The sequence below is a fragment of the Oncorhynchus mykiss genome, chromosome 3 (genome assembly GCF_013265735.2).
Source record: "Oncorhynchus mykiss isolate Arlee chromosome 3, USDA_OmykA_1.1, whole genome shotgun sequence".
Lineage (NCBI taxonomy): Eukaryota > Metazoa > Chordata > Actinopteri > Salmoniformes > Salmonidae > Oncorhynchus > Oncorhynchus mykiss.
In genome coordinates, this window is record NC_048567.1 from 67215337 (window position 1) to 67237827 (window position 22491).

The 22491-nt window shown below is 41.7% G+C and overlaps 2 protein-coding genes across 2 annotated transcripts in view; one reads left to right on the forward strand and one right to left on the reverse strand.

Moving 5' to 3' along the window:
• Window positions 1–8625, forward strand: part of LOC110520441 (vang-like protein 1) — a 46601-nt gene extending 37976 nt beyond the window's left edge. Inside the window, exons 7-10 of the mRNA XM_021597761.2 lie at window positions 2601–2734; window positions 4017–4182; window positions 6254–6488; window positions 6846–8625. Of these exons, the coding sequence (XP_021453436.2) occupies window positions 2601–2734; window positions 4017–4182; window positions 6254–6488; window positions 6846–7106 (796 nt within the window). The 3' untranslated portion in view covers window positions 7107–8625. The remainder of the gene's footprint in view (window positions 1–2600; window positions 2735–4016; window positions 4183–6253; window positions 6489–6845) is intronic.
• Window positions 8626–9524: 899 nt separating this feature from the next.
• On the reverse strand, window positions 9525–20909 carry LOC110520442 (calsequestrin-2). Its single transcript, XM_021597762.2, has 11 exons — window positions 20356–20909; window positions 15745–15829; window positions 15488–15588; window positions 15284–15395; window positions 14491–14564; window positions 13993–14123; window positions 13836–13881; window positions 12718–12772; window positions 10874–10974; window positions 10698–10772; window positions 9525–10568 (listed from the first exon to the last, which is right to left on the reverse strand). The coding sequence occupies exons 1-11, from the start codon at window positions 20596–20598 to the stop codon at window positions 10308–10310; spliced, it is 1284 nt and encodes a 427-aa protein (XP_021453437.2). The 5' UTR covers window positions 20599–20909; the 3' UTR covers window positions 9525–10307.
• Window positions 20910–22491: the final 1582 nt, after the last annotated feature.

Sequence of the window (22491 nt, forward strand, 5' to 3'; positions counted from 1 at the left end):
AATATATTTGATGTTTGAGATTCTTCATAGTAGCCACCCTTTGCCTTGATGACAGCTTTGCACACTCTCAACCAGCTTCATGAGGAATGCTTTTCCAATATCCAATACAAAAGTTCCCACATATGCTGAGCACTTGTTGGCTGCTTTTCCTTCACTCTGCGGTCCAACTCATTCCAATCCATCTCAAGTGGGTTGAGGTCGGGTAATTGTGGAGGCCAGGTCATCTGATGCAGCACTCCATCACTCTCCTTGGTCAAATAGCCCTCTTTTGTCAAATAGCCCTTCACAGCCTGGAGGTGTGTTTTGGGTCATTGTCCTGTTAAAAAGCTAATTATAGTCCTACTAAGCGCAAACCCGATGGGATGGTGTATCGCTGCAGAATACTGTGGTAGCGATGCTGGTTAAGTGTGCCTTGAATTCTAAATGAATCATTGACGGTGTCACCAGAAAAGCACCATCACACCTCTTCCTCCATGCTTCACGGTGGGAACCACACATGCGGAGATCATCCGTTCACCTACTCTGCGTCTCACAAAGACACGGAGGTTGGATACAAAAATCTTATTTGGACTCATCAGACCAAAGGACAGATTTCCACCAGTCTAATGTCTTTTGCTTGTATTTCTTGGCCCAAGCAAGTCTCTTCTTATTGGTGTCCTTTAGTAGTGGTTTCTTTGCAGCAATTTGACCATGAAGGCCTGATTCACTTACTCTCCTCTGAACTGTTGATGTTGAGATGTGTCTGTTACTTGATCTCTGTGAAGCATTTATTTGGGCTGCAATTTATGAGGCTGGTAACTCTAATGAACTTATCCTCTGCTGCAGAGGTAACTCTGGGTCTTCCTTTCCTGCGATCCTCATGAGAACCAGTTTCATCACAGTGCTTGATGGTTTTTACGACTGCACTTGAAGAAACTTTAAACGTTCTTGAAATTTTCCAGATTGACTGACCTTCATGCCTTAAAGTAATGATGGACTGTTGTTTCTCTTTGCTTATTTGAGCTGTTCTTGCCATAATATGGACTTAGTCTTTTACCAAATAGGGCTTCTGTATACCACCCTTACCTTGTCACAGCGCAATTGATTGGCTGAAATGCATTAAGAAGAAAAGAAGTTCCACAAATGAACTTTTAACAAAGCACACCTGTTAATTTAAATGCATTCCAGGTGACTCCTCATGAAGCTGGTTGAGAGAATGCCAAGTGTGAAAAGTTGTCATTAAGGCGAAGGATAGCTACTTTGAAGAATCTCAAATATAAAATACATTTTGATTTGTTTAACACTTTCTTGGTTACGACATATGTGTTAATTCATCGTTTTGATGTCTTCACTATTATTCTACAATGTAGAGAATTGTCAAAAATAAAGGTAAACCCTGGAATGAGTAGGTGTCCAAACTTTTGACTGGTACTGTATATCTCCACACTATGGGGGGGGGGGGGGGGGGGGGGGGGGAATCACTGTTCGAATGGTATCATGCATTTTTGTTGGATATTAAAAAAGCAGATGGAGTGAGCGACACCAAGGAAACTCTGCTCCAACCATGACTAGCTAACTTGTAGCAGCCACAACGTTATTTAGCATCCCATATAACAGTGTCTGTCTTGACAAGAGTGGCCTAGAGAAGCTTTTAAGCTAAGCTAGCCAACTGTAGCTAGCCAGTCTAATTGAGGCAACATGCTAAGCTTCTCCCCAACCCCATTCAGATAAAACAGCCTACCTGTTGGTTGCTCGTTGTAGCCTACTCCTTCTCATTTCGCTAACTTTTAATTCTGTAATTTTATTCCATCTTGCATTGCATTAGTGAACTCTCACTACACATTGAGCCTCTCTGACGCTTTGATTGGCCAACATAAACAAAAAGCTACAGACGTGAAGGCTACTGGTCGGCTACCGCTTCTTTTTATGGGGAGCACTGTGCACTTTGTTTTATTAAATTAATAATTTGAAATGTCATTGTATATCCTTGTATGTAACAATGTCACATGGATATTTACATTTAATTTAGTAAAGGCGTTTTCATTGTTAAGGTAGGCCTGTAATTTTTTATGCTCACAACAATTAATACTCACACAACTATCTGTCCATTCAGATATTTCAATAAGCGTGCTGATCCCTTGCAGAAAGGTTAGCTAAGTGAACGTAGACGTGACATTGATACAGTATATGCGTGGTTCTGTTTCTCTATGCTGCCTCACCTCTAGCCTCTCTGTCTGATACTGACTGATCTCCTGTAGAAAGGCCTGAGGCTGGAGGACAGTTTAAAGCAGGGAACGCTGTATAACATGGCCCTGGTCTGCAGTAGTCTGGTCTGGGGGAGTAGTGTAGATATGAGGCATGCTGCTCAGTAAGAGCTATTTTATCAGGTGAATCAAATCAGCAGGGACAATAATGGACTTCATTCCCGACCTTCTTTTATAATACATCCATCTGTTTTCTCTACCTCCTACTACTTTATGGCCTTTTTTCTTACCCTATCTCTCTCTCCCATCGTTCTCTCTCTCCCTTTGCCCCTCTCTCTTTCCCATCGTTCTCTCCCTCCCTCTCTTGCCCCTCTTTTGCTTTTTTTCTCTCTCTCCCTCTGTCTCTGTCTGTGTCAGTATTCAGAGGGCAGCTCTGTCTCTGCTAGAGTTCTACTACAGAGACTTTCCTCTTCATAACCCCGCCCTTCTCTCCGCCTCCAAGCACCGTGCCGCCAAGCACCTGGCTGCCCTCAAGGTTTACTCCGTGGATGGTTAGTATAGCTACAGATTCAGTGGTTCTTCAATGGTTACATTGGATTTGTCTCCCTGTATGTGTCGTCCACCTTCCAAGCATCTCTTTTCCTCTTTGCAACTGCATCATAAAGTGAAACTCTTTCTCTTTCTCGCTCTACCTGTCTCTCCATCTGTCAGCTGTCTGTCCACCGTATTTGTCCATGTATGTGCTTCGTTGTGATGCTGTCTCTCCGTATACCTTCCCATGCCACCCTAAGCAACATTTAAAGCTAAACTGAGAGCTTACCTTTTGGACAATGACAGTAAGTAAAGCTGGGTAATAATCTCTTCTGTGTGTCCTCACACTTTTTACAAGTTTACTCTACTAACCTAGTGTACATTACTAACCTCATTCATCACTTCCCTTCCCTCACCCACAATGTTTGCACTGCTTCGACGCCTTCACACACAGATACATACCAATCTAACCACCCCTTTCATTCACCAGATATTCTACACAGACACACAGGCACCGACTGCCAACGGAGTACTTGGGCCTTCCCAACTCAGTGCAGATTTTATGGGTTTTCTCTATGGTCTTTGTAGTGGAGTTCGGTAGAGGAGTATGCTGGTACGGTTCCTCACAGAACCCTCCCACCCTCCCCTTGTCAAAGTATGAAATGGGAGGGAGGGAGGGCATTTCTGCCTTTCAATAATTCATCACAGTAGCTTTCAGCCTTACACACACACATACACATGCGTGCACACACACACACACACACACACACACACACACACACACACACACACACACACACACACACACACACACATACAGTACACACCTTGGTGTTAATGATTCATTGCTTCATCTCTCCTGACCTGTATCTGCCGGGATTACTGTACTGAACTCCCCTCATATCCACATATCCCTCATGAATATGGACCAGATTCCACTACTCCATATTCATATCCCCCAGGAACTATAATTTATGCTTTTACTACTTCTGGGTTAGTTATTGGTATTCACCATAGAGAGATGTGAATTATGTGATCAAACTGGTATTGTCTTTTATTTGATGAATATTTACTAGCCTGGTAGCCAGGTGTTAGTTTCAACTTTGGCTAACTCTGTTGTCATTTGGCAGATGGCTAAACCACATAGTCAGCTGTAACTACCAGACTGAATAGTTCATCAGTCTCATCAGATTTTTAGATTTAGAATCCTCACTGAGATCTGTGTTTTCCCCGGGTTGCTGTTGATATGCTGATTGGGCCACAGTGACCTTCCCATCATGCCTCTGTGATTCCTGTTCATAGGCCCAGGGAACCCGGCGGAGCCGGCAGAGGGGTCGGGGGTACTGTCGGTGGGGGGCAAGTCTCGGACCATGATCTCTGCAGCAGCCAGGCACAAAAACACATCTCATAACGAGCTATACTACGAAGAGGCAGACTATGACAGACGGGTCTGCAAACACAGAGCCAGGTGAGTGAGTGAGAGAGAGAAAGAACACTCTTGAGTGAATAGGAAGGTGAATATTTGGGTTAAAAAGAAAGAAATTAGTGAAGAAAGAAGGATGAAAGATACATAGGTGGCAGTGCCTTCAGAAAGTATTCATACCCCTAGACTTATTCCACATTTTGTTGTTACCTGAATTCAAAATTAATTAAATATATTTTCTCACCTATCTTCACAATACCCCATAACAATAAGGTGAAAGCATGTTTTTAGGAATCTTAGCAAATGTATTGAAAATGAAAACAGCAATATCTCATTTAGGTAAGTACAAATGTAAAAAAATATATAATAAGTATTTACATCCCTGAGTCAATACTACCATTTGGCAGTGATTACAGTTGTGAGTCTTTCTGGCTAAGATTTTAAGAGCTTTGAACACCTGGATTGTACAATATTTGCACATTATGTTTTTTATTTTATTATTCTAGCTCTGTCAAGTTGGTTGAACATTATTAGACACACATGTTCAAGTCTTGCAATACATTTTCAAGACGATTTAAGTCAAAATTGTAACTAGGCCAGTCAGGAACATTCAATGTCGTTTTGGTAAGCCACTTGGTAAGCCACTATGTATATTTGGCCCTGCATTTTAGGTTATTGTCCTGCTGAAAGGTGAATTTGTCTCCCAGTGTCTGTTGGAAATTCTCTAGGATTTTGTCTGTGCTTAGCTCTATTCTGTTTATTTTTATCCTAAAAAACTCCCTATGACAAGCATACCCATAACATGATGCAGCCACAACCATGCTTGAAGATATGAAGAGTGGCTCTCGGTAACGTGTTCTGTTGGATTTTCCCTAAACAATGCTTTGTATTTAGGACATAAAGTTTTTTGCAGTTTTACTTTAGTACTTGTAGCAAACAGGATGCATTTTTATTCTGTACACCCTTCCTTCTTTTCACTCTGTCATTTAGGTTATTGAGGAGTAACTACAATGTTGTTGATCCGTCCTCAGTTTTCTCCTATCACAGCTATTAAACTGTACAGTATCTGTTTTAAAGTCACCATTGGCCTCATGTTGATATCCCTGAGTGATTTCCTTCCTCTCCGGCAACTGAGTTAGGAAGGACGCCTGTATCTTTGTAGTGACTGGGTGTTTTGATACACCATCTAAAGTGTAATGAATAACTTCAACATGCTCAAAGGGATATTAAATGTCTGCTTTTTTTGCTTGTTATTTTATTTTTACCCATCTACCAATAGGTGCCCTCTTTGTGAGGCATTGGAAAATCTCCCTGGTCTTTGTGGTTGAATTTCACTCCTCGACTGACAGACCTTACAATTATCTGTATGTGTTGGGTACAGAGATGAGGTAGTCATTCAAAACTTATTGCACACAGTAAGTCCATGCAACTTATTATGTGACTTATTTAGGCTTTCCATAACAAATGGGTTGAATATTTGATTCAAGATATTTCAGCTTTTAATTTAATTCATTTGTTAAAGAAATTCTAAAAACATAATTCCACTTTGACATTATGGATATTGTCTGTTGGCCAGTTACAAAAAATCTCAATTTAATCAATTATACATTTGGTCTGCAAGACAATAAAATGTGAAAAAAGTCAAGGGCTGTGTGTTCTTTCTGTAGGCACTGTATGAAGCTTAATGCAAGGATTTAAAATATAGATCAGGATTTACATAAATGGACTTAAGAATAGATACAGTAGGGTACATTGTCTTGTGTTTTTCTAACTTGTAGGATGTAAGAACAGATGTAAGAACAATATACAGTAGTATACTGAATGTTGTGTGTACATTGCTGTAATAGATGTTTTATTGCCACACACCAGATAGGTACAGAGAAATGCCTTGTTTTACAGGGTCAGGCCAAGTATTACGGCTCCCCTAGAGCAAATTAGAGTAAGTGCCTTCCTCAAGGTCACATCGACAGATTTTTCACTTTGTCGGCTCGGATATTCGAACCATCGACCTTTCGGTTACTGGACCAACGTTAGGATAGTAACTTTAGGGTGTAAGAAAATATAAATGTACAGTATACTGAATGTTGTGTCTGTGTGTACATTACTTTAACGTTAGGCTAGTGGTGGCTGTGGAGGAGGCCTTCATGCATGTGAGGAGGATGCATCAGGAGGAGCAGAAAGTGTCCCCCGGGGATGTGATGGATGTACGGGAGGCAGCCTCGGCCATCTTACCCTCCATGGCCCGCGCCCTGCAGAAATACCTCCGAACCACCAGGAGGCAGCACTGCCACAGCATGGACAGCATCCAGAGACACCTGGCCTTCTGCCTCACACACAACATGAGCCCCAAGGTAAGCAAGAATGAACCCATTAGCCCTACTCTAGTGCCAAGTCAGTCCCCGTACCCTAACACAATACTCTTTATTATGTCCTTACGATACTGTCAGCAATTCTGAAATGTGTTGTGTATTTCCGTGTCTGTCTGTCTGTCTGTCTGTCTGTCTGTCTGTCTGTCTGTCTGTCTGTCTGTCTGTCTGTCTGTCTGTCTGTCTGTCTGTCTGTCTGTCTGTCTGTCTGTCTGTCTGTCTGTCTGTCTGCCTGTCTGTCTGTCTGTGTGTGTGTGTGTGTGTGTGTGTGTGTGTGTGTGTGTGTGTGTGTGTGTGTGTGTGTGTGTGTGTGTGTGTGTGTGTGTGTGTGTGTGTGTTCAGGCATTCCTGGAGGCCTACCTGTCCCCTGGTCCTACGCTGCAGTACGGTCAAGAGCGCTGGATGGCCGATCAGTGGACTTTGGTCAGCGAGGCTGCAGTCACCAGCGGTCTAAAGGAGGGCATGGTCTTCTCCCTTAGGTGTCTAGACTTCAGCCTAGTGGTCACGGTCAAGTCCATCCCCTACATTCGAATGACCGAGGAGTACGTTGACCCCAAGACACACAAGTTTACCCTGTGTCTCCAATCTGAAACATCAGTCTAACAGACACTGAAAACTGTGGCAATTCTAGAATTACAGTATCTTACCATTTTGGTATGTTTTTTGTGTTATGTTTCTTAAACCCTTTTCTACTTTGATATGCTCTTATTGTGGTATTTTGTGTCTCTTAAATTATTTAAATTACTGTTTTTTCTAAAGATTGTTTTGGCAGCTTTGCAATTTTTAAATGTTTTATTGTATGTGTTTTTATGAACAGATGCACATGGGATATTGCAAGAGGAAGTGTTAGCATAGTTAATAAACCCTATGGATCCCCAGCATATAGCTCCTTTGCAGTGAAGATGAGAGAGATAGTAAGAGATGGGCAATATGCTCTTGATTTCTATTGTCCTAAGGCAAACTGGAACACTGAATTATGTCAAGGTTTTTTCTATGCACTGTAGATGATCCCTGCAACATTTTTGTTCTCTGTGTGTGTGTGTGTGTGTGTGTGTGTGTGTGTGTGTGTGTGTGTGTGTGTGTGTGTGTGTGTGTGTGTGTGTGTGTGTGTGTGTGTACAAGCTGCATCTACACACAATCTGGCTCTACATGTACCTGTCTCTGGATCCTCCCTAGGGTTGCTATAGCAACAGTGAGTATTTTCATATCGTCTGCCCTACTAATATGAATGAAATACTACCTAATCACCAACAGTTCAGGTTCAGTTGTCTCATTGTAAAGACTGCTTGTCTTTACCGCCAATGGATTGTACATGTGTTTGTATTTATTTAAAAGTGTGGGTTATTTCCATTTAATTGATAAGTGTCTTACTTGTCTGACTGCCCACAGTTATGTTCAGTCATTGTACTACCCAGGATTCCTAGACATATCTGTAAGAGGTTGTCAGAATCTGTTGTACTCAAACCCAAAGCGGACTATTGCTAGATACTGTCCTCTAACCATGAACTCACAGTTGAGAAAACAAACAGGGTGGGAGGGAGAGAGAGCATTTATACAGACATATTCTATACTTTTGGCATGTAATGAGAAGACATATGCAATAGATTTGTGTCTTATCTCTAGATGAAATAAATCTATTATGACATTTCTACAGAACCTAACCCTTAAAGCTAAGTGAAACAGGTTGAGGCTCAAGTTTTTCCATCTTCAGATATAAGAGAAAACAAGTAGCTGTGGTAATGCATTTTGTTCCAGACATGACTGACTGATCTGATACCACTAATCAATATCCCATTTTTTATTGGTCACATACACATATTTAGAATATGTTATAGTGGGTGTCGTGAAATGCTTGTCTATCTCCAGGACTGCATGCACATATGTACATGTCCTGGAACTGATTCCAATAGGCCCAGGTGATACATTTCTATTGTCTTTTTTTAAAACATTTGGATATTGGACACGGTATATTCCTCAGTATTGATGTGCAGACAACAGTCTCCTCATAGTGAGGGATCTCTACATTCACAACAGAAGCTGTAGTGCCATCTAGCCACAACTAGTAGTACTACCACTGCTATGGGATTTTTATACTAATCTGTGGACAGTATTTATTTATTTTTATATTGAATTGTTTTTATCCAAATCTTCCCTATTACATGTGCTTATTTTTCAAGACTATGATAATTCAATTGTTAGCAATTGTATTATCATTGTTGTCACTAAAAAGTTAAATGTTGAGGATTTTATAGTGTTGAAATCATGGTTGTGAATTTTGTTTGAATACTGTTCGAATTCATCCTTTATTCCTTGTTTTCTTGAGGTAATCTCAAGTCAGAAGTGTTGGATAGATCAAAGCAAGATTGCCTACCAATGCTTTCCCTCATACAACCAATTCAGATATGCAACTACTTCAAGGAAGGGAGAAAGGAAGTATTCGAATGGGGCCTTTGTCTCCTGTTATGTATCCTTCACTACAAAGGTGCCTATGTTTTGAAACACATATGATGTATGCTCAACTTGCTTGTGTTATTGTATACAATGTGTGTGTGTGTGTGTGTGTGTGTGTGTGTGTGCGCGCCAGCCACCCTAGATTTCATACTGACAAATTCAGTCTTAGGTTTTTGCTTTAAGATCACAGATATGGAATTAGAAAAACTGTATCAAGATTCACATTTGTAAAATAAATATTTGTATGAACATTTTCAACATATTCTCATACTGTATGACTTATTTTTGGAACGCAAGTGTGTGTGCGTGTGTGTGCTGCAGTGTATTTGTCTTGTGTACTATACAGTATGTGAGAAGGCGGAGAGAGAGCGAGCGAGAGAGTTAGTGGTTGTAATATGAAGGTTGAGTATAGACATTGAGTTAATATCTGAAGCCCCCTTCCCCCTACTGTGCCCTGGTCCTACAGAACACTGAGAACTCTCTCCTGCCACTACACATCTCCTCTTCTAATAGCCCACGGAAGGAGGGCGAGAACGAGCAATGAGTCAAGGAGGGAAAGAGACAGAAAGATGAAGAGAACGAAACATGGAGAGAGAATATATTAGAGAAATTGAGACTTGAGGAATTTGCATTTAAATAGGCTTTCCTCTCCCATCTGGGTGTGTAATGCTGATATTATCTCACTTTGCAGCTGTTGCATACTCAAACACACATGAATACAGAGATGGAGAGGAGGAGGAGATGAAAGGAGAGAAAGTGTTGTGGAAATTGGAAAGTGTCAATAGTAATAACAAAGATCTAGCCCCTGGGAAAGGGAGAGACAGGTGTGTATTTGCACTGAATCCAGGAAGTAGAACCTAAAATGCAATTATCTACACACAGAGTATATAATAGAGGGCACAGAAAAGCACACAAAGATGCCAACCTTTTCAGTGACTTCAGTGAGGTTTAGGATGGTGTACAGCAGCACTTCATTGATCAAACTAAAGTTAGATTGATGTATTTGTCGTGGTTGCCAGTCATTGTTATAAATTAGTAGAATTAAGGGAAGGATGGAAAGTACTGTTTGGGGTTTTCTGAAGTATCTCTGTTTGTTACTTCTCTCTTTCAGATAGATTTCAGTTTATCTACAGTATTTTTATCAGATTCTTGAAAAACAAAATCTGTTGATGGGTTTTCTTCTAATGCAGAAAGGTTGATTTTGGCTAGTGATGTACACATTGTACAAAATATTTTATAAAAGCATATAGATCTATTCCTCTCTCCCTGAACTCGTTCACTTTGATGATAGTACAGTGAAGAGACTATACAACAATGTTATGAATTTTGGATTACAAATTTGTAGTTTTTTAATTATTCATCATCGTCATCATCTTCGTCGTCGTCATCATCGTTATCATCTTCGTCATCATCGTTATCATCGTCATCATCTTCGTCGTCATCTTCATCATCATCATCGTTATCGTCTTCGTCATCTTCGTCATCATCATCGTTGTCATCATCATCATCATCCTCGGTGTTGACCTTGCCAGACAGGACGTCCTCTATCCAATCCTCCAGCTCCTGGGCTGTGGGCAGGTCCTGTTCGTCTATCTCCAGCCAGATGCTGTCAGCCTGTCCAGAGGGAGGGAGCGAGAAAGAGAGGTCAAAGGTCAGGGGCCAACGTGTTCGATCTGAGTTTCACAATTCCGGACAGGTTGTCAGATATTTCTTATGCTGTACTGGAGCTGTTAGGGGACTTACATCAGTAACGTTGACCACTCCGATCTGAGGCTTGAACAGGTCCACGTGGAAGGTCTTCTCCCAGTAGGGGATCAGCTGAGGAGGGAGGGCGAACACACTGTGAGACCTGAGAACTGTAGGGACTTGTAGAAGAGTTCCTTAAGCCCTGTCTGTCTGTCTCTGTATGTGTGGCTCACCAGGGGGAAGTCATCAGGGTCGATCCAGATGATGCTGAGACCAGGGTGGTGGGTATTGTCTCTGGCCACCTCCTTCAACAGCTCCAGGAACTCATAACCATCTGAACAACGCATCAAGAAGGTTCGTCTGTGTTTTATCAATCCCTGAGAAGTTTGTTGAACTTCCTGGAAGCCATGATCCATTTCAGTGATTCTCAGGTTCAGATGAGACTGATACAATGCCTACAGAAAATATTCACACCCCTTGACTTTTTACACATTTTGTTGTGTTACAGGCTGAATTTAAAATTACATTTAGAATTTAAGTCAGTGATCTGCACACACATAATGTCAAAGTGGAATTATGTTTTATAATAAAAAATCTAAACCTGAAATGTCTTAAGTCAATAACTATTCAACCCCTTTGTCATGGCAAGCCTAAATAACTTAAAGAGTAAAAATGTGCTAACTCTGTGCGCAATAATGGTATTGAACATTATTTTTGATTGACTACCCAATCTCTGTACACCACATACAATTATCTGTAAGGTCCATCAGTCGAGCAGTAAATTTCAAGCACAGATTCAACTACTAAGACCAGGGAGCTTTTTCAATGCCTCACAAAGGGCACCTATTGGTAGATGGGTAAAAAAAAAAGCAGACAATGAATATCCCTTTGAGCATGGTGAAGTTATTCATTACACTTTGGATGGTGTATCAATACACCCAGTCACTACAAAGATATGGGCATCCTTTCTAACTCATTTGAGAGGAAGGAAACCGCTCAGGGATTTCACAATGAGGCCAATGGTGATTTAAAACCAGTTTCAGAGTTAAATGGCTGTGAAAAGTGAGGATGGATTGACAACATTGTACTGACACTAAATGACAGTGAAGAGAAGGAAGCCTGTACAGAATATAAATATTCCAAAACATGCATCCTGTTTCCAATAAAGCGCTAAAGTAATACTGCAAAAAAGGTTGCAAAGAAATGTATTTTAAGTCCTGTATACAAAGCATTATGTTTGGGGCCAACACAACACATCACTGAGTACCTTTCTTTCCTTCTTTATATTTTCAAGCATGGTGGTGGCTGCATCATGTTATGGGTGTGCTTGTCATCAGCAAGGACTAGGGAGTTTTTTTAATGAAAAAAAGAGCTAAGAGTTAGACACTGGCAAAATCCTAGAGGTAAACCTGGTTCAGTCTGCTTTCCAACAGACACTGGGAGATAAATCCACCTTTCAGCAGGACAATAACCTACAACACAAGTCATAAAATATACACTGGAGTTACTTATGAAGAGTGGCTAGTTACAGTTTTGACTTAAATCTGACTTAAATATATGGTAAGACTTGAAAATGGCTGTCAGCAATGATCAACAACCAACTTGACAGAAGAAGAAGAGTTTTTTACATGTTTAATGGGCCAGGTTTGCAAAGCTCTTAGTGATTTACCCAGAAACACTCACAGCTGTAATCGCTGCCATAGGTGATTCTAAGATGTATTGACTCAGGGGGGTTGATTGAATAGTTATCTAATTAAAATATATTTAATTAATAAAACATATATTTGTCATAATTTTTCTTTATCCTTGACATTACAGAGTATTTTGTATTGATTGTTGACAAAAAATGACAAATCAATTTTAATCCCACCAATCCCACGTTTAAACACAACAAAATATGAAAAAAGTCAAGGGGTGTGAATACGTTCTGAAGCAATGTGTATGAGGTTGCTCTTTTAAAAGCTATGTCACGTTAATCTCCTCGGGAACCTGTACTGCAGAGCTAAGTTTATTTATACTAATGTCTGCCTTGCTCAGTGCTAAAATTGGGTAATGATATTGATATAATGGCTTTTACCAGGGTCCTCCTCCTCTGCGAAGGCCACCACATGGATCCCCTCCAAATCGTCCTCCTGAGAATAACAGAAACAACATCATGAGAAGCTGTCCGAGGATTAAGGCAAGTAAAGCAAGATTGCATATCAAATACTTCTATGTATGTTGTCTGGTTAGACTGTAAACTCTCCTTCCAGACTCATATTAAACATCTCCAATCCAAAATCAAATCTAGAATCGGCTTTCTATTTTGCAACAAAGCCTCCTTCACTCACGCCGCCAAACTTAACCTAGTAAAACTGACTATCCTACCGATCCTCGACTTTGGCGATGTCATCTACAAAATATCTTCCAATACGCTACTCAGCAAACTGGATGCAGTCTATCACAGTGCCATCCGTTTTGTTACCAAATCACCTTATACCACCCACCACTGCTACCTGTATGCTCTAGTCGGCTGGGCCTCCCTGCATATTCGTCACCAGACCCACTGGCTCCAGGTCATCTATAAGTCTATGCTAGGTAAAGCTCCGCCTTATCCCAATTCACTGCTCACGATAACAACACCCAACCGTAGCACACGCTCCAGCAGGTATATCTTACTGATCATCCTCAAAGCCAACACCTAATTTGGCCGCCTTTCCTTCCAGTTCTCTGCTGCCAGTGACTGGAACGAATTGCAAAAATCGCTGAAGTTGGAGACTTAATTCCCTCACCAACTTTAAACATCAGCTATCTGAGCAACTAACCGGTCGCTGCAGCTGTACATAGTCCATCTGTAAATAGCCCACCCAATCTACCTACCTCATCCCCATATTGTTTTTATTTACTTTCCTGCTCTTTTGCACACCAGTATCTCTACTTGCACATCATCATCTGTCTATAGACTTTCCTTTTTTTCTACTGTGTCATTGGCTTGTTTATTGTTTATTCCATGTGTAACTTTGTGTTGTTGTCTGTGTCACACTGCTTTGCTTTATCTTGGCCAGGTTGCAGTTGTAAATGAGAACTTGTTCTCAACTAGCCTACCAGGTTAAATAAAGGCGAAATAAATAAAAAAAACATTTAAAAAAATGTTACATTGAGTAATTCTCTATTCAGAGGCTTTGAACTGAACTGAAAAATAATACAACTTCTCACCCAGGTCTCAAACATGTCCTCAGCACGCAGTTTTCTCAGTGTTGGTCTGAAAACAAAGACAAACAATCTTACACAACCCTGTCTGTTTGGTGTCACTAATCGCACTGATCAGAGTGAAATAACTGTGTTCTGACAGCCATACTGATCCCTTTCTTACCTCCTGTGTTCAGTGACGAAGGCCACGATCTCCTCCTCAGAGTTAGGCCTGTCAGGGACAGTGACAGGCTCCTCCATGAAGGGCTCGTAGAAATCCACCTCGTTCATCTTCAGGGTCAGCTCCTTGGCCACCTTAAACACCACAAGCACCTTGAATCAGGACCCCATGTGCTGACAGGACCCCTACTCACAGACCAATCAGGATCCCCTGCCCTGACAGGACCCCTGCTCACAGACCAATTAGGATCCCCTGCCCTGACAGGACCCCTACTCACAGACCAATCAGGACCCCCTGCCCTGACAGGACCCCTACTCACAGACCAATCAGGACCCCCTGCCCTGCCCTGACAGGACTCCTACTCACAGACCAATCAGGACCCCCTGCCCTGCCCTGACAGGACTCCTACTCACAGACCAATCGGGACTCCCTGCCCTGACAGGACTGCTACTCACAGACCAAAGAAACAGAATTTCAAGGTATGGATGTCAGTATACTCACAGATTTCTCAAAGGTAGCGAAGAATCTGATGTAGGGCTGGAACTGCTCTGCAGCCTCCTTGAATGCATGGTAGTCTGGAGGAGACCAGAGGTTTATGAAGAAGAGAAAGGAGAGCATTTGGTGGAGTGAGTGATGGAAGAGAGGACACTTAACTTATTTTTAAGTCGCTGTACTACTGTGTAACCACCTGCTACACCATTTCTTATCCATTGTGAAGAGCTGTAGACCTTCAGCATTAAAGTCTAATTCCCAGATTGGTTCTGTCAATTAGCATAGCCGTTACCAAGCATATGTTAGCTTGTGTGTGCTAGCTGGGCTATCATTAGCCTTTAAGGAGATGCCGTTGACACATACAGGCACTGAAATAACTGAACTCTGTTGACCCCTAGTTCTAGGCTCCCACAGTTGGTCAGGGGCGAGACAGCCATCGTTGTGCTCATCATGAGTGCGGTGCTGCGTCTTAGGATAAATGGGAAAACATTTGGGCCTCACAGCTGTCTGTGGAGGGAGGGTAAAATTGATCATGACGCTCGTGTAGCTCAGTTGATAGAGCATGGCACTTGCAGCACCAGGGTTGTGGGTTTGATTCCCATGGCGAACCAGTATGAAAAAAATTATTAAAATGGCTGCACTCACTACTGCAAGTCGCCCTTGATAAGAGCATCTGCTAGATGACTGAAATGAAATCCGTGGTTTAAAAATGCTCTGGTCATTATCAAGCCCTGGGGATCATCCAATAGCAGTCCAATCCCTGCCATCACACATAAACACAGCCAGATTGGTATAAACTCACATTCTGATTCGTCATTTTTGAAGTAGCCAATAAGACGGATGTCTTCCTCCATCCTGTCAAAGGCCCTCAGCTCCAGAGTATTTCCTATCACCTCCACGGGCTCCTCCAACAGCTAGAGAGAGAAGAGAGAGATTGTTGTACAGGGAAAGGGACACAACAGCAAGCTGATCCTAGATCTGTGCCTAGTATCAACAAGTCACTCACGTCTAGTAGGAACTCCACCAGGGTGTCTGCAGAGAGCAGGCCATCAAACTCAATCATACGGTCTCCCTTGAACACGTACACACTTCCCTCTTCCACCAGGCCTGGGTCATAGTTTAGGGTTCAGGGGGTCACATACAGATCATTATTTACAGCCATTCACTGCAGGCTGTACAAAAGCCTTTTGGTGCTTCATAGTCATGCAGTATCATACTTTTTGGCAACTATAGTGCAGGCTGATGTGTTAATGGTTTTCTTACCCAGCTTCTTGGCAACCTTGACGTCTTCGTGGGAGTCAACCATTCCAAACCCAATCTCCTTTTCCTCCATAACCTGGGCAGCAAGCTGGAGATGACAAAAGACTGTTACTTCAACATCATCATAACACTAAAATTAGAACAGTGTCAAAATGATTCTTACATCTGCCCTTACTGGTACAGATGTAAGATCTTCATTTGATCCCTCTTTTGTTGCTGAGAAATTTCCTATACAGCAGGCAATGCAAACTTGTAGTGTAATTCTAAGTTTTAAAAAGGCTTCTAAAGTGTGTTATTTCCACTTTAAAACGTCAGACTTGATTTTCCCTAACAAAAAATGTATGAACCCCTACCAAAAAATTCCATTAAATGTAATCCACATAATAATTCACATTTTCTGTTGCTGCATGATTATTTTCCTGCTGTAACAAACTGGTTCAAATTAAGATTCTACATCTGTATGTGCTCACAAACTGTGATCCAGTTTGAAGCATTGACAAAACATCGAAGCTTTTTTAAACTTTAAGCAATCATATCTAGGAAAGAACCCTAGAGAGAGAGAGAGAGAGACAATGCTGACCGATAATTTAAATACAATTAAATTGTATTGGTCGTATACAACACAAACATACACAGTCACATGCACAATCTGCGACTGTAAGTCGGCACTGGGACAGACAGGACTGAGATGAGCCTTAATTGGGGTGATGTTATTGAGTAGATAACGGTCCAGAGAACAGAAAAGCCCAAAGGCGACACACACACAGAGGGAGACAGTTCTAGAATGACTAGAAGTGCACAGCTCTACATGTACTGTACATACAAGCCAGAATGCTGCTGCCATTGTGGTCTCAATTAGGTGAGGCTATGTCAGTCAAGGCCTTGAGCTCTGACAGGGGTAAAACTGGGGCTCCTAAGAATACCTGACTGACAGAAATATCAGGAGGGGAACACTGATTTGTCTGTCTTTATCCAGATGATACGGTGACAGCTGATCATTTAGGGCTTTGAACATCATGTTTGAAAAAAAATATATAGAAGCTATATAGAATATATATATATGCATTAGTTATAGACAAGAAAAAGGCATTGCATTTTTTGCAGCTCAGCAAAACTGTACACACCTTAAAAGGGATATGCTGTACTGTGTACCTCTCAACTTCTAGCAAACCAAAACCAATGAACACAGACAGAAAACTACAATTTAGAGTACATGCAACATGAAACAAGTAGCCTTTGTCCAAGCATGAGATACATTATGTCAATGATACATTGACAGAGTGATGAAAAAAAGATCAGATAGGTTGTGGACTCTTCAAACAAATCTCACTCTGTAAGCGTCTTATAAAATAATGCAACATGGATGTAATCTCCGGACCTGGGTTTTAATACATGTGTACTTGATTATTTGTTATGTAGATATTTGTTATTTTGGAAGTATTTGAAAGTATTTTCAAATAATTTCCTATACAAAGACTATTTTTTTAAAGTATTTCCAAAAACATTATTTTCAAATTGCCAACAGACCTGGTTCAAATGCATGGGAGTATTTTAATAGTTGTTATAAATACTGTGTATTTGAGTAATTTGAAATAAATGCCAATATTCAACTATTTATGTTTTCAGCAACAACATACCTAAATACTTACTTCCAAATGTCTTTGAAAGTAATTTAAATACCCTAAATACATTTAGAACCCAGATATGGTAATCTTATACAGATATATTTTAGTGAAGCAAAAGAGCAAGTACAGTTAATTATGATTACCCTGGACCCTAACCCTAGTGCAGTATTTTGGGGTATTTTATTAGGATCCCCATTAGCTTTTGCTATAGCATCAGCTACTCTTCCTGGGGTCCACACAAAACATGAAACATTAAATAATACAGAACATTAATGGACAAGAACATCTCAAGGTCAGAACTGCATAAATGTAAAGTGTCACACACAGCCTACATATCAGCATATACACACAAAATATATAGGTCAAATAAGGGAGAGGCGTTGTGCGGTGAGATATTGGTTTAGCTGTTTGTTTTTTAAACAGGTTTGATGTACATTTGAGCAGTCAGAGATGGGAGTTCCACGCAATCATGGCTCAATATAATACTGTATGTTTTCTTGAATTTGTTCTGGATTTGGGGCCTGTGATAAGACCCCTAGTGGCATGTCTGTGGGGTAAGTGTTTGTGTCAGGGCTGTCTGTAAATTGACTATGCTGTGTGTAAGTTTACTATGCAAACATAGTCAACTTACCCACCTGTGGTGAGTTAAATATCTGGGGCTATTATCAGAAGTGGGAAACTGGTCTCAGATTACCTGCTGCACATCACACTCTAACACAAGCCATGAGGAGCACAGGACAGCTAGGGAGAAGAACTTAGGCTAAAGCAGTCCACTGTAGTCCACTGTCACAGCTCAGATATCACACTGTTGCAGTAGGATACTACACTGACACTTTACTTGAAGTAGCTTCTTATGACGTGCTGATTATATTAGAAACATATTCATAGCACATTAGACTGTAGATGCAGTCATAGGGCATCATGAAATGCTATAATCAATTAGCTAACCCTATAGCTATTCAAAAACATTTTAATTGATATAGTATCTTAAATTTCAAAGCAAAACAGGGAGAGAGACAGACACTGCAATGCCCTTCACATGTATAGCTCAATAACATACACTGCATGAGTGCCAGTCCTATTTCTGCCTGTGGCAGAGAGCTAGGGTGAATGACATACATTACAACGGGAGTGAAGTGGAGAATGAATTAACAGAAATAACCTTAACTGACAGAACTGGGCAGCCTCTCTCTCGCACACGCTCACTCTCATACACTCACTCTCAACAGACAGACAGACAGACAGACAGACAGACAGACAGACAGACAGACAGACAGACACGAGAAACCTGTTGAGGGTGGAAAACCCAGCAGCGTTGCCGTTTTTTACACAAACCAGTGCAACTGGCACCTACTACCATACCGCGTTCAAAGGCACTCAAATCTTTTGTCTTGCCCATTCACCCTCTGAATGGCACACATACACAATCCATGTCTTGATTGTCTCAAGGCTTAAAAATGATTCTAAAACTTGTCTCCTCCCCTTCATTTACACTGATTGAAGTGGATTTAACAACTTACATTAATAAGGGATCACCACATCATCTTTGTCATGGAAAGAGCAGGTGTTCATAATGTTTTGTATACTCACATTAAAGGAAATCTCCCCTCAAAAACTGTATTTTGGTATTTATTTAATTAGTCCACTGTTGATACAGTCCTAAAATGTTTTGGATGTCAGCAATCAAGTTTTCAAGATGTTGGAATTTCAAGAAGCAAATGCCGCGTTCAACTAATTAGAAAGTCAGAAATGTCAAAGTTGCGACTAGCCTGTGAACGCGGCAATAGTTTCACATGCCACATCATCAGGATGATGCAACAAAAAAAACATAATTATGATGATGTGGGAAGTGTCACTTTGCTTCTTGAAAGTCCAAAATCTTGAAAACTTGACTGTTGACATGCAAAACATTTTGGGACTGTGAATAAAAAAATACCAAAATATAGTTTTTTAGTGTATTTTTCCTTTAACTAATCAAAAGATAACCATCGTGCTCTCCCAGAAGCTTGGCTGGTGTGTAAAACCCGCCAATACAGGCAACTAAAGAGGTGTAATGGGTTCGCAAACCAAAATATGTTGCATATTGCTTACTTCATTATTCTATGTTACATCTGTTTTACTGCATCAGGGATAGCATACACAGATGTTTCGGAATTACAGCCTTCTTCAGTGTGTAGGTCTGTCATTGAACACAGCATTTGTAAACAACAACAAACGAGCAGCAGGTGATGTTTTTCATTCACAGTGACATGTAATGAAGTACACTTTATGCAACATGTTTTGGAGTGTGAACCCTTTATACCTCTTTATTTTTCCTTTAACCCCAGTCAGAAAACCCCTCGGTAAGTTGTGAGCTACGTGCCCATTGGAACACTGTAATGTCTTGGTACTGTAAATGATTTATGGAGTAATACTGTAGGTCTAGCTGACCCAGTGACCCCAGACTGTTAAATCACCTCAGTCCAGCCCAGGTGTTCCCCCTCCCTAGTGACTCTCCCCTTTCTCCCCTACCCACCATCTCTTTCTCCTCCTCATCTCTTTCTCTTCCTCCTCCTCCTCCTCATCTCTTTCTCCTCCTGCTCCTCCTCCGCCTCCTCCACCTCATCTCTTTCTCCTCCTCCTCCTCCTCCTCCTCCTCCTCCTCCTCTTCATCTCTTTCTATTTCTCTTTCTCCTCCTCCTCATCTCTTTCTCCTCCTCCTCATCTCTTTCTCCTCCTCATCATCTATTTCTCCTCCTCCTCATCTATTTCTCCTCCTCATCTCTTTCTCCTCCATCTCTTTCTCTTCCTCTTCATCTCTTTCTCCTCCTCATCTCTTTCTCCTCCTCATCTCTTTCTCCTCCTCCTCCTCTTTCATCACCTCCTCATCTCTTTCTACTCCTCCTCCTCATCCTCATATTTTTCTCCTCTCCCACATACTCCTCCCCCACCATCTCCCTTTTCCTCCCCTCCTCCTCTTCTTCCTCTTCCTCATTCTCATCAAGCTTACCTCCAGCACCATCTCAGTCATCTGGTGTTGTTTCTGCAGCTCCTTGCCGTCAGGGATGGGTTTGTGGTACAGCAGACAGAGAATGCTGTACTTCTTCATAGCCTTCTTGTAGTTCTTGTCATTGATGTTGATGACCCTGTCGTTTCCGTCATAGCGAGGGAACTCCAGGCCCTTCTCGGTCTGGACGAGGGGCGCCAGGGACAGGGACAGGCACAGGATCAGAAGCAGCCACAGAGAACGCATGGTCTGAGTTAGGAACGACCAGGCACCCAGAGAATCACAGAGTAACCTTCACCAGTTACGACCTCTACAAGAGCGCTTAGGCTTAGGACAGAAAACAAACTCTCCAAAATGTTAAAATAATTTTTAAAACAACAATAGAAAGACAGGTGGAGAATAACAGGTTGCCCTTCAATTATAGTACAAATCTCCTTGAGTTTCCTTCCAAGCCGCCCTCTGATGCCTAACGCTTGTTCAGGAACCAGAGACCCTCTCTCTCCCCGTTTTGCTCCCTCTCTCCTGCCAAGACAAAGGGAAAGAACAGCCCTGACAGGCCTGGAGCACGCTGGGGGGCTGGATACCGTACATAGCAGCACCCCTCTCCCCCTGCCCACCCCACACAGGCCCATTTTTAGGAGACCAGTTGTTTAGGTGCTAAAAATAAATAGGTGAGGGACCGAAAGAGAGAGAAAGGACGACCGGAGATAGTGGGTTTTTACACTGGGCCTCAGCTCTCTGCTCACACTATGATGTCTCTATTTGGCATGTTGGGAGGAATGAGGAGATTTGGGGTGATAGTAATCTGAGGACTACATGTCTAAAGTTCTAGCTGTCATAGTGTAGATTGGGTTAGTTACCATGAGCATAAAAAGAGCCTCCTGAGCAGTGCCCAGGGGTGTAAACTGGGTATTCCCAACAGGTTAGAATTATGCTAACAGTGTCCCACACCACAATATCCAGTGTTAATAGAAGTTAATAGATGCTAATGTAGTGACAGGCTAATGGACAGCACTAACAGGTTGCCTAATGGCAACTAGAATATCATAGAGATAGCTTTATAGTGGTTACTTTACTTTGGAAATCAGCAGTCTGTTTGCATAAATATTTTGAATGACCGGTATGCGCCCACACCATTCTGTTGTTGGGGTACACCCATAACATTCCAAGATACAGGCATTTTGCTACACCCACAATAACATCTGCTAAATATGTGTGAGTGACCAATACAACTTGATTTGATTTGAAAACAGACCTAATTACAATTTTTCTGGAAGGAAAACTATTTCACTCATATTGTAAGTAATTCTAGGTCATATTTTATAGAAATCAGGAAACACTGGGCAGTGACTTTAAAACTAGTTCGCTATTGCTGTGTGTGTTGGTGCAGTTGTCAGAGCATACTGGTGTAGAGGGAGGTGTTGGCTGAGGGGTTACAGAGCATACTGGGGTAGAGGGAGGTGTTGGCTGAGGGGTTACAGAGCATACTGGGGTAGAGGGAGGTGTTGGCTAAGGGGTTACAGAGCATACTGGGGTAGAGGGAGGTGTTGGCTGAGGGGTTACAGAGCATAGTGGGGTAGAGGCAGGTGTTAGCTGAGGGGTTACAGAGCATAGTGGGGTAGAAGTCATCATGATGAATCAAGTTGACAATCGACTGGCAAATTCTTTTCTATCCTTGACATATGAAGACAAATGATCGATAAAACGTATCGGTGCTCATTGGCCATTGGACAAGTTGAAAATTGCAAATTCAACAATGTGTGGTTTGGAAGGAATCAGTGGCTAACGGCAAGCGTTGCAAAGCAATCACTAGCCTGCTATTGAGTGGAGAGGGTGTGTGGTCCAAGTCTGAGTTTAAGGGTCTCTTTTCCAAGATAACAAGGATCAACATTCACATGCAACACCATGGGCCAGAAAAGGTTGAATACATTGGCCATGCTGTCAATCCATCATGACTTCTGCCGCGTTCAAAATAACTGGAAACTCGGAACTGGGAAATCTCAGACCAGTGAGTTCAAGACAACTGGGAACTCTGAAGAAATGTAGCTCTGACTGGGAAAATAAGTTTTGAATGGTCAACCAACTCAGGATTCCAAGTCGGGAACTCGGGCCTCTTTCTAGAGTTCCAACCTGACGATC

What these genes read in the sequence shown, in the direction of transcription:
- LOC110520442 (XM_021597762.2), bottom strand. Translation starts at nt 20,598, where the DNA reads ATGCGTTCTCTGTGGCTGCTTCTGATCCTGTGCCTGTCCCTGTCCCTG. An exon ending in TGGTGGAGTTCCTACTAGAC is followed by an intron (nt 15,396 to 15,487) that starts GTGAGTGACTTG and finishes TTCTCTCTCTAG; the next exon opens with CTGTTGGAGGAGCCCGTGGA. An exon ending in CGCAGAGGAGGAGGACCCTG is followed by an intron (nt 10,975 to 12,717) that starts GTAAAAGCCATT and finishes TGCGTTGTTCAG; the next exon opens with ATGGTTATGAGTTCCTGGAG.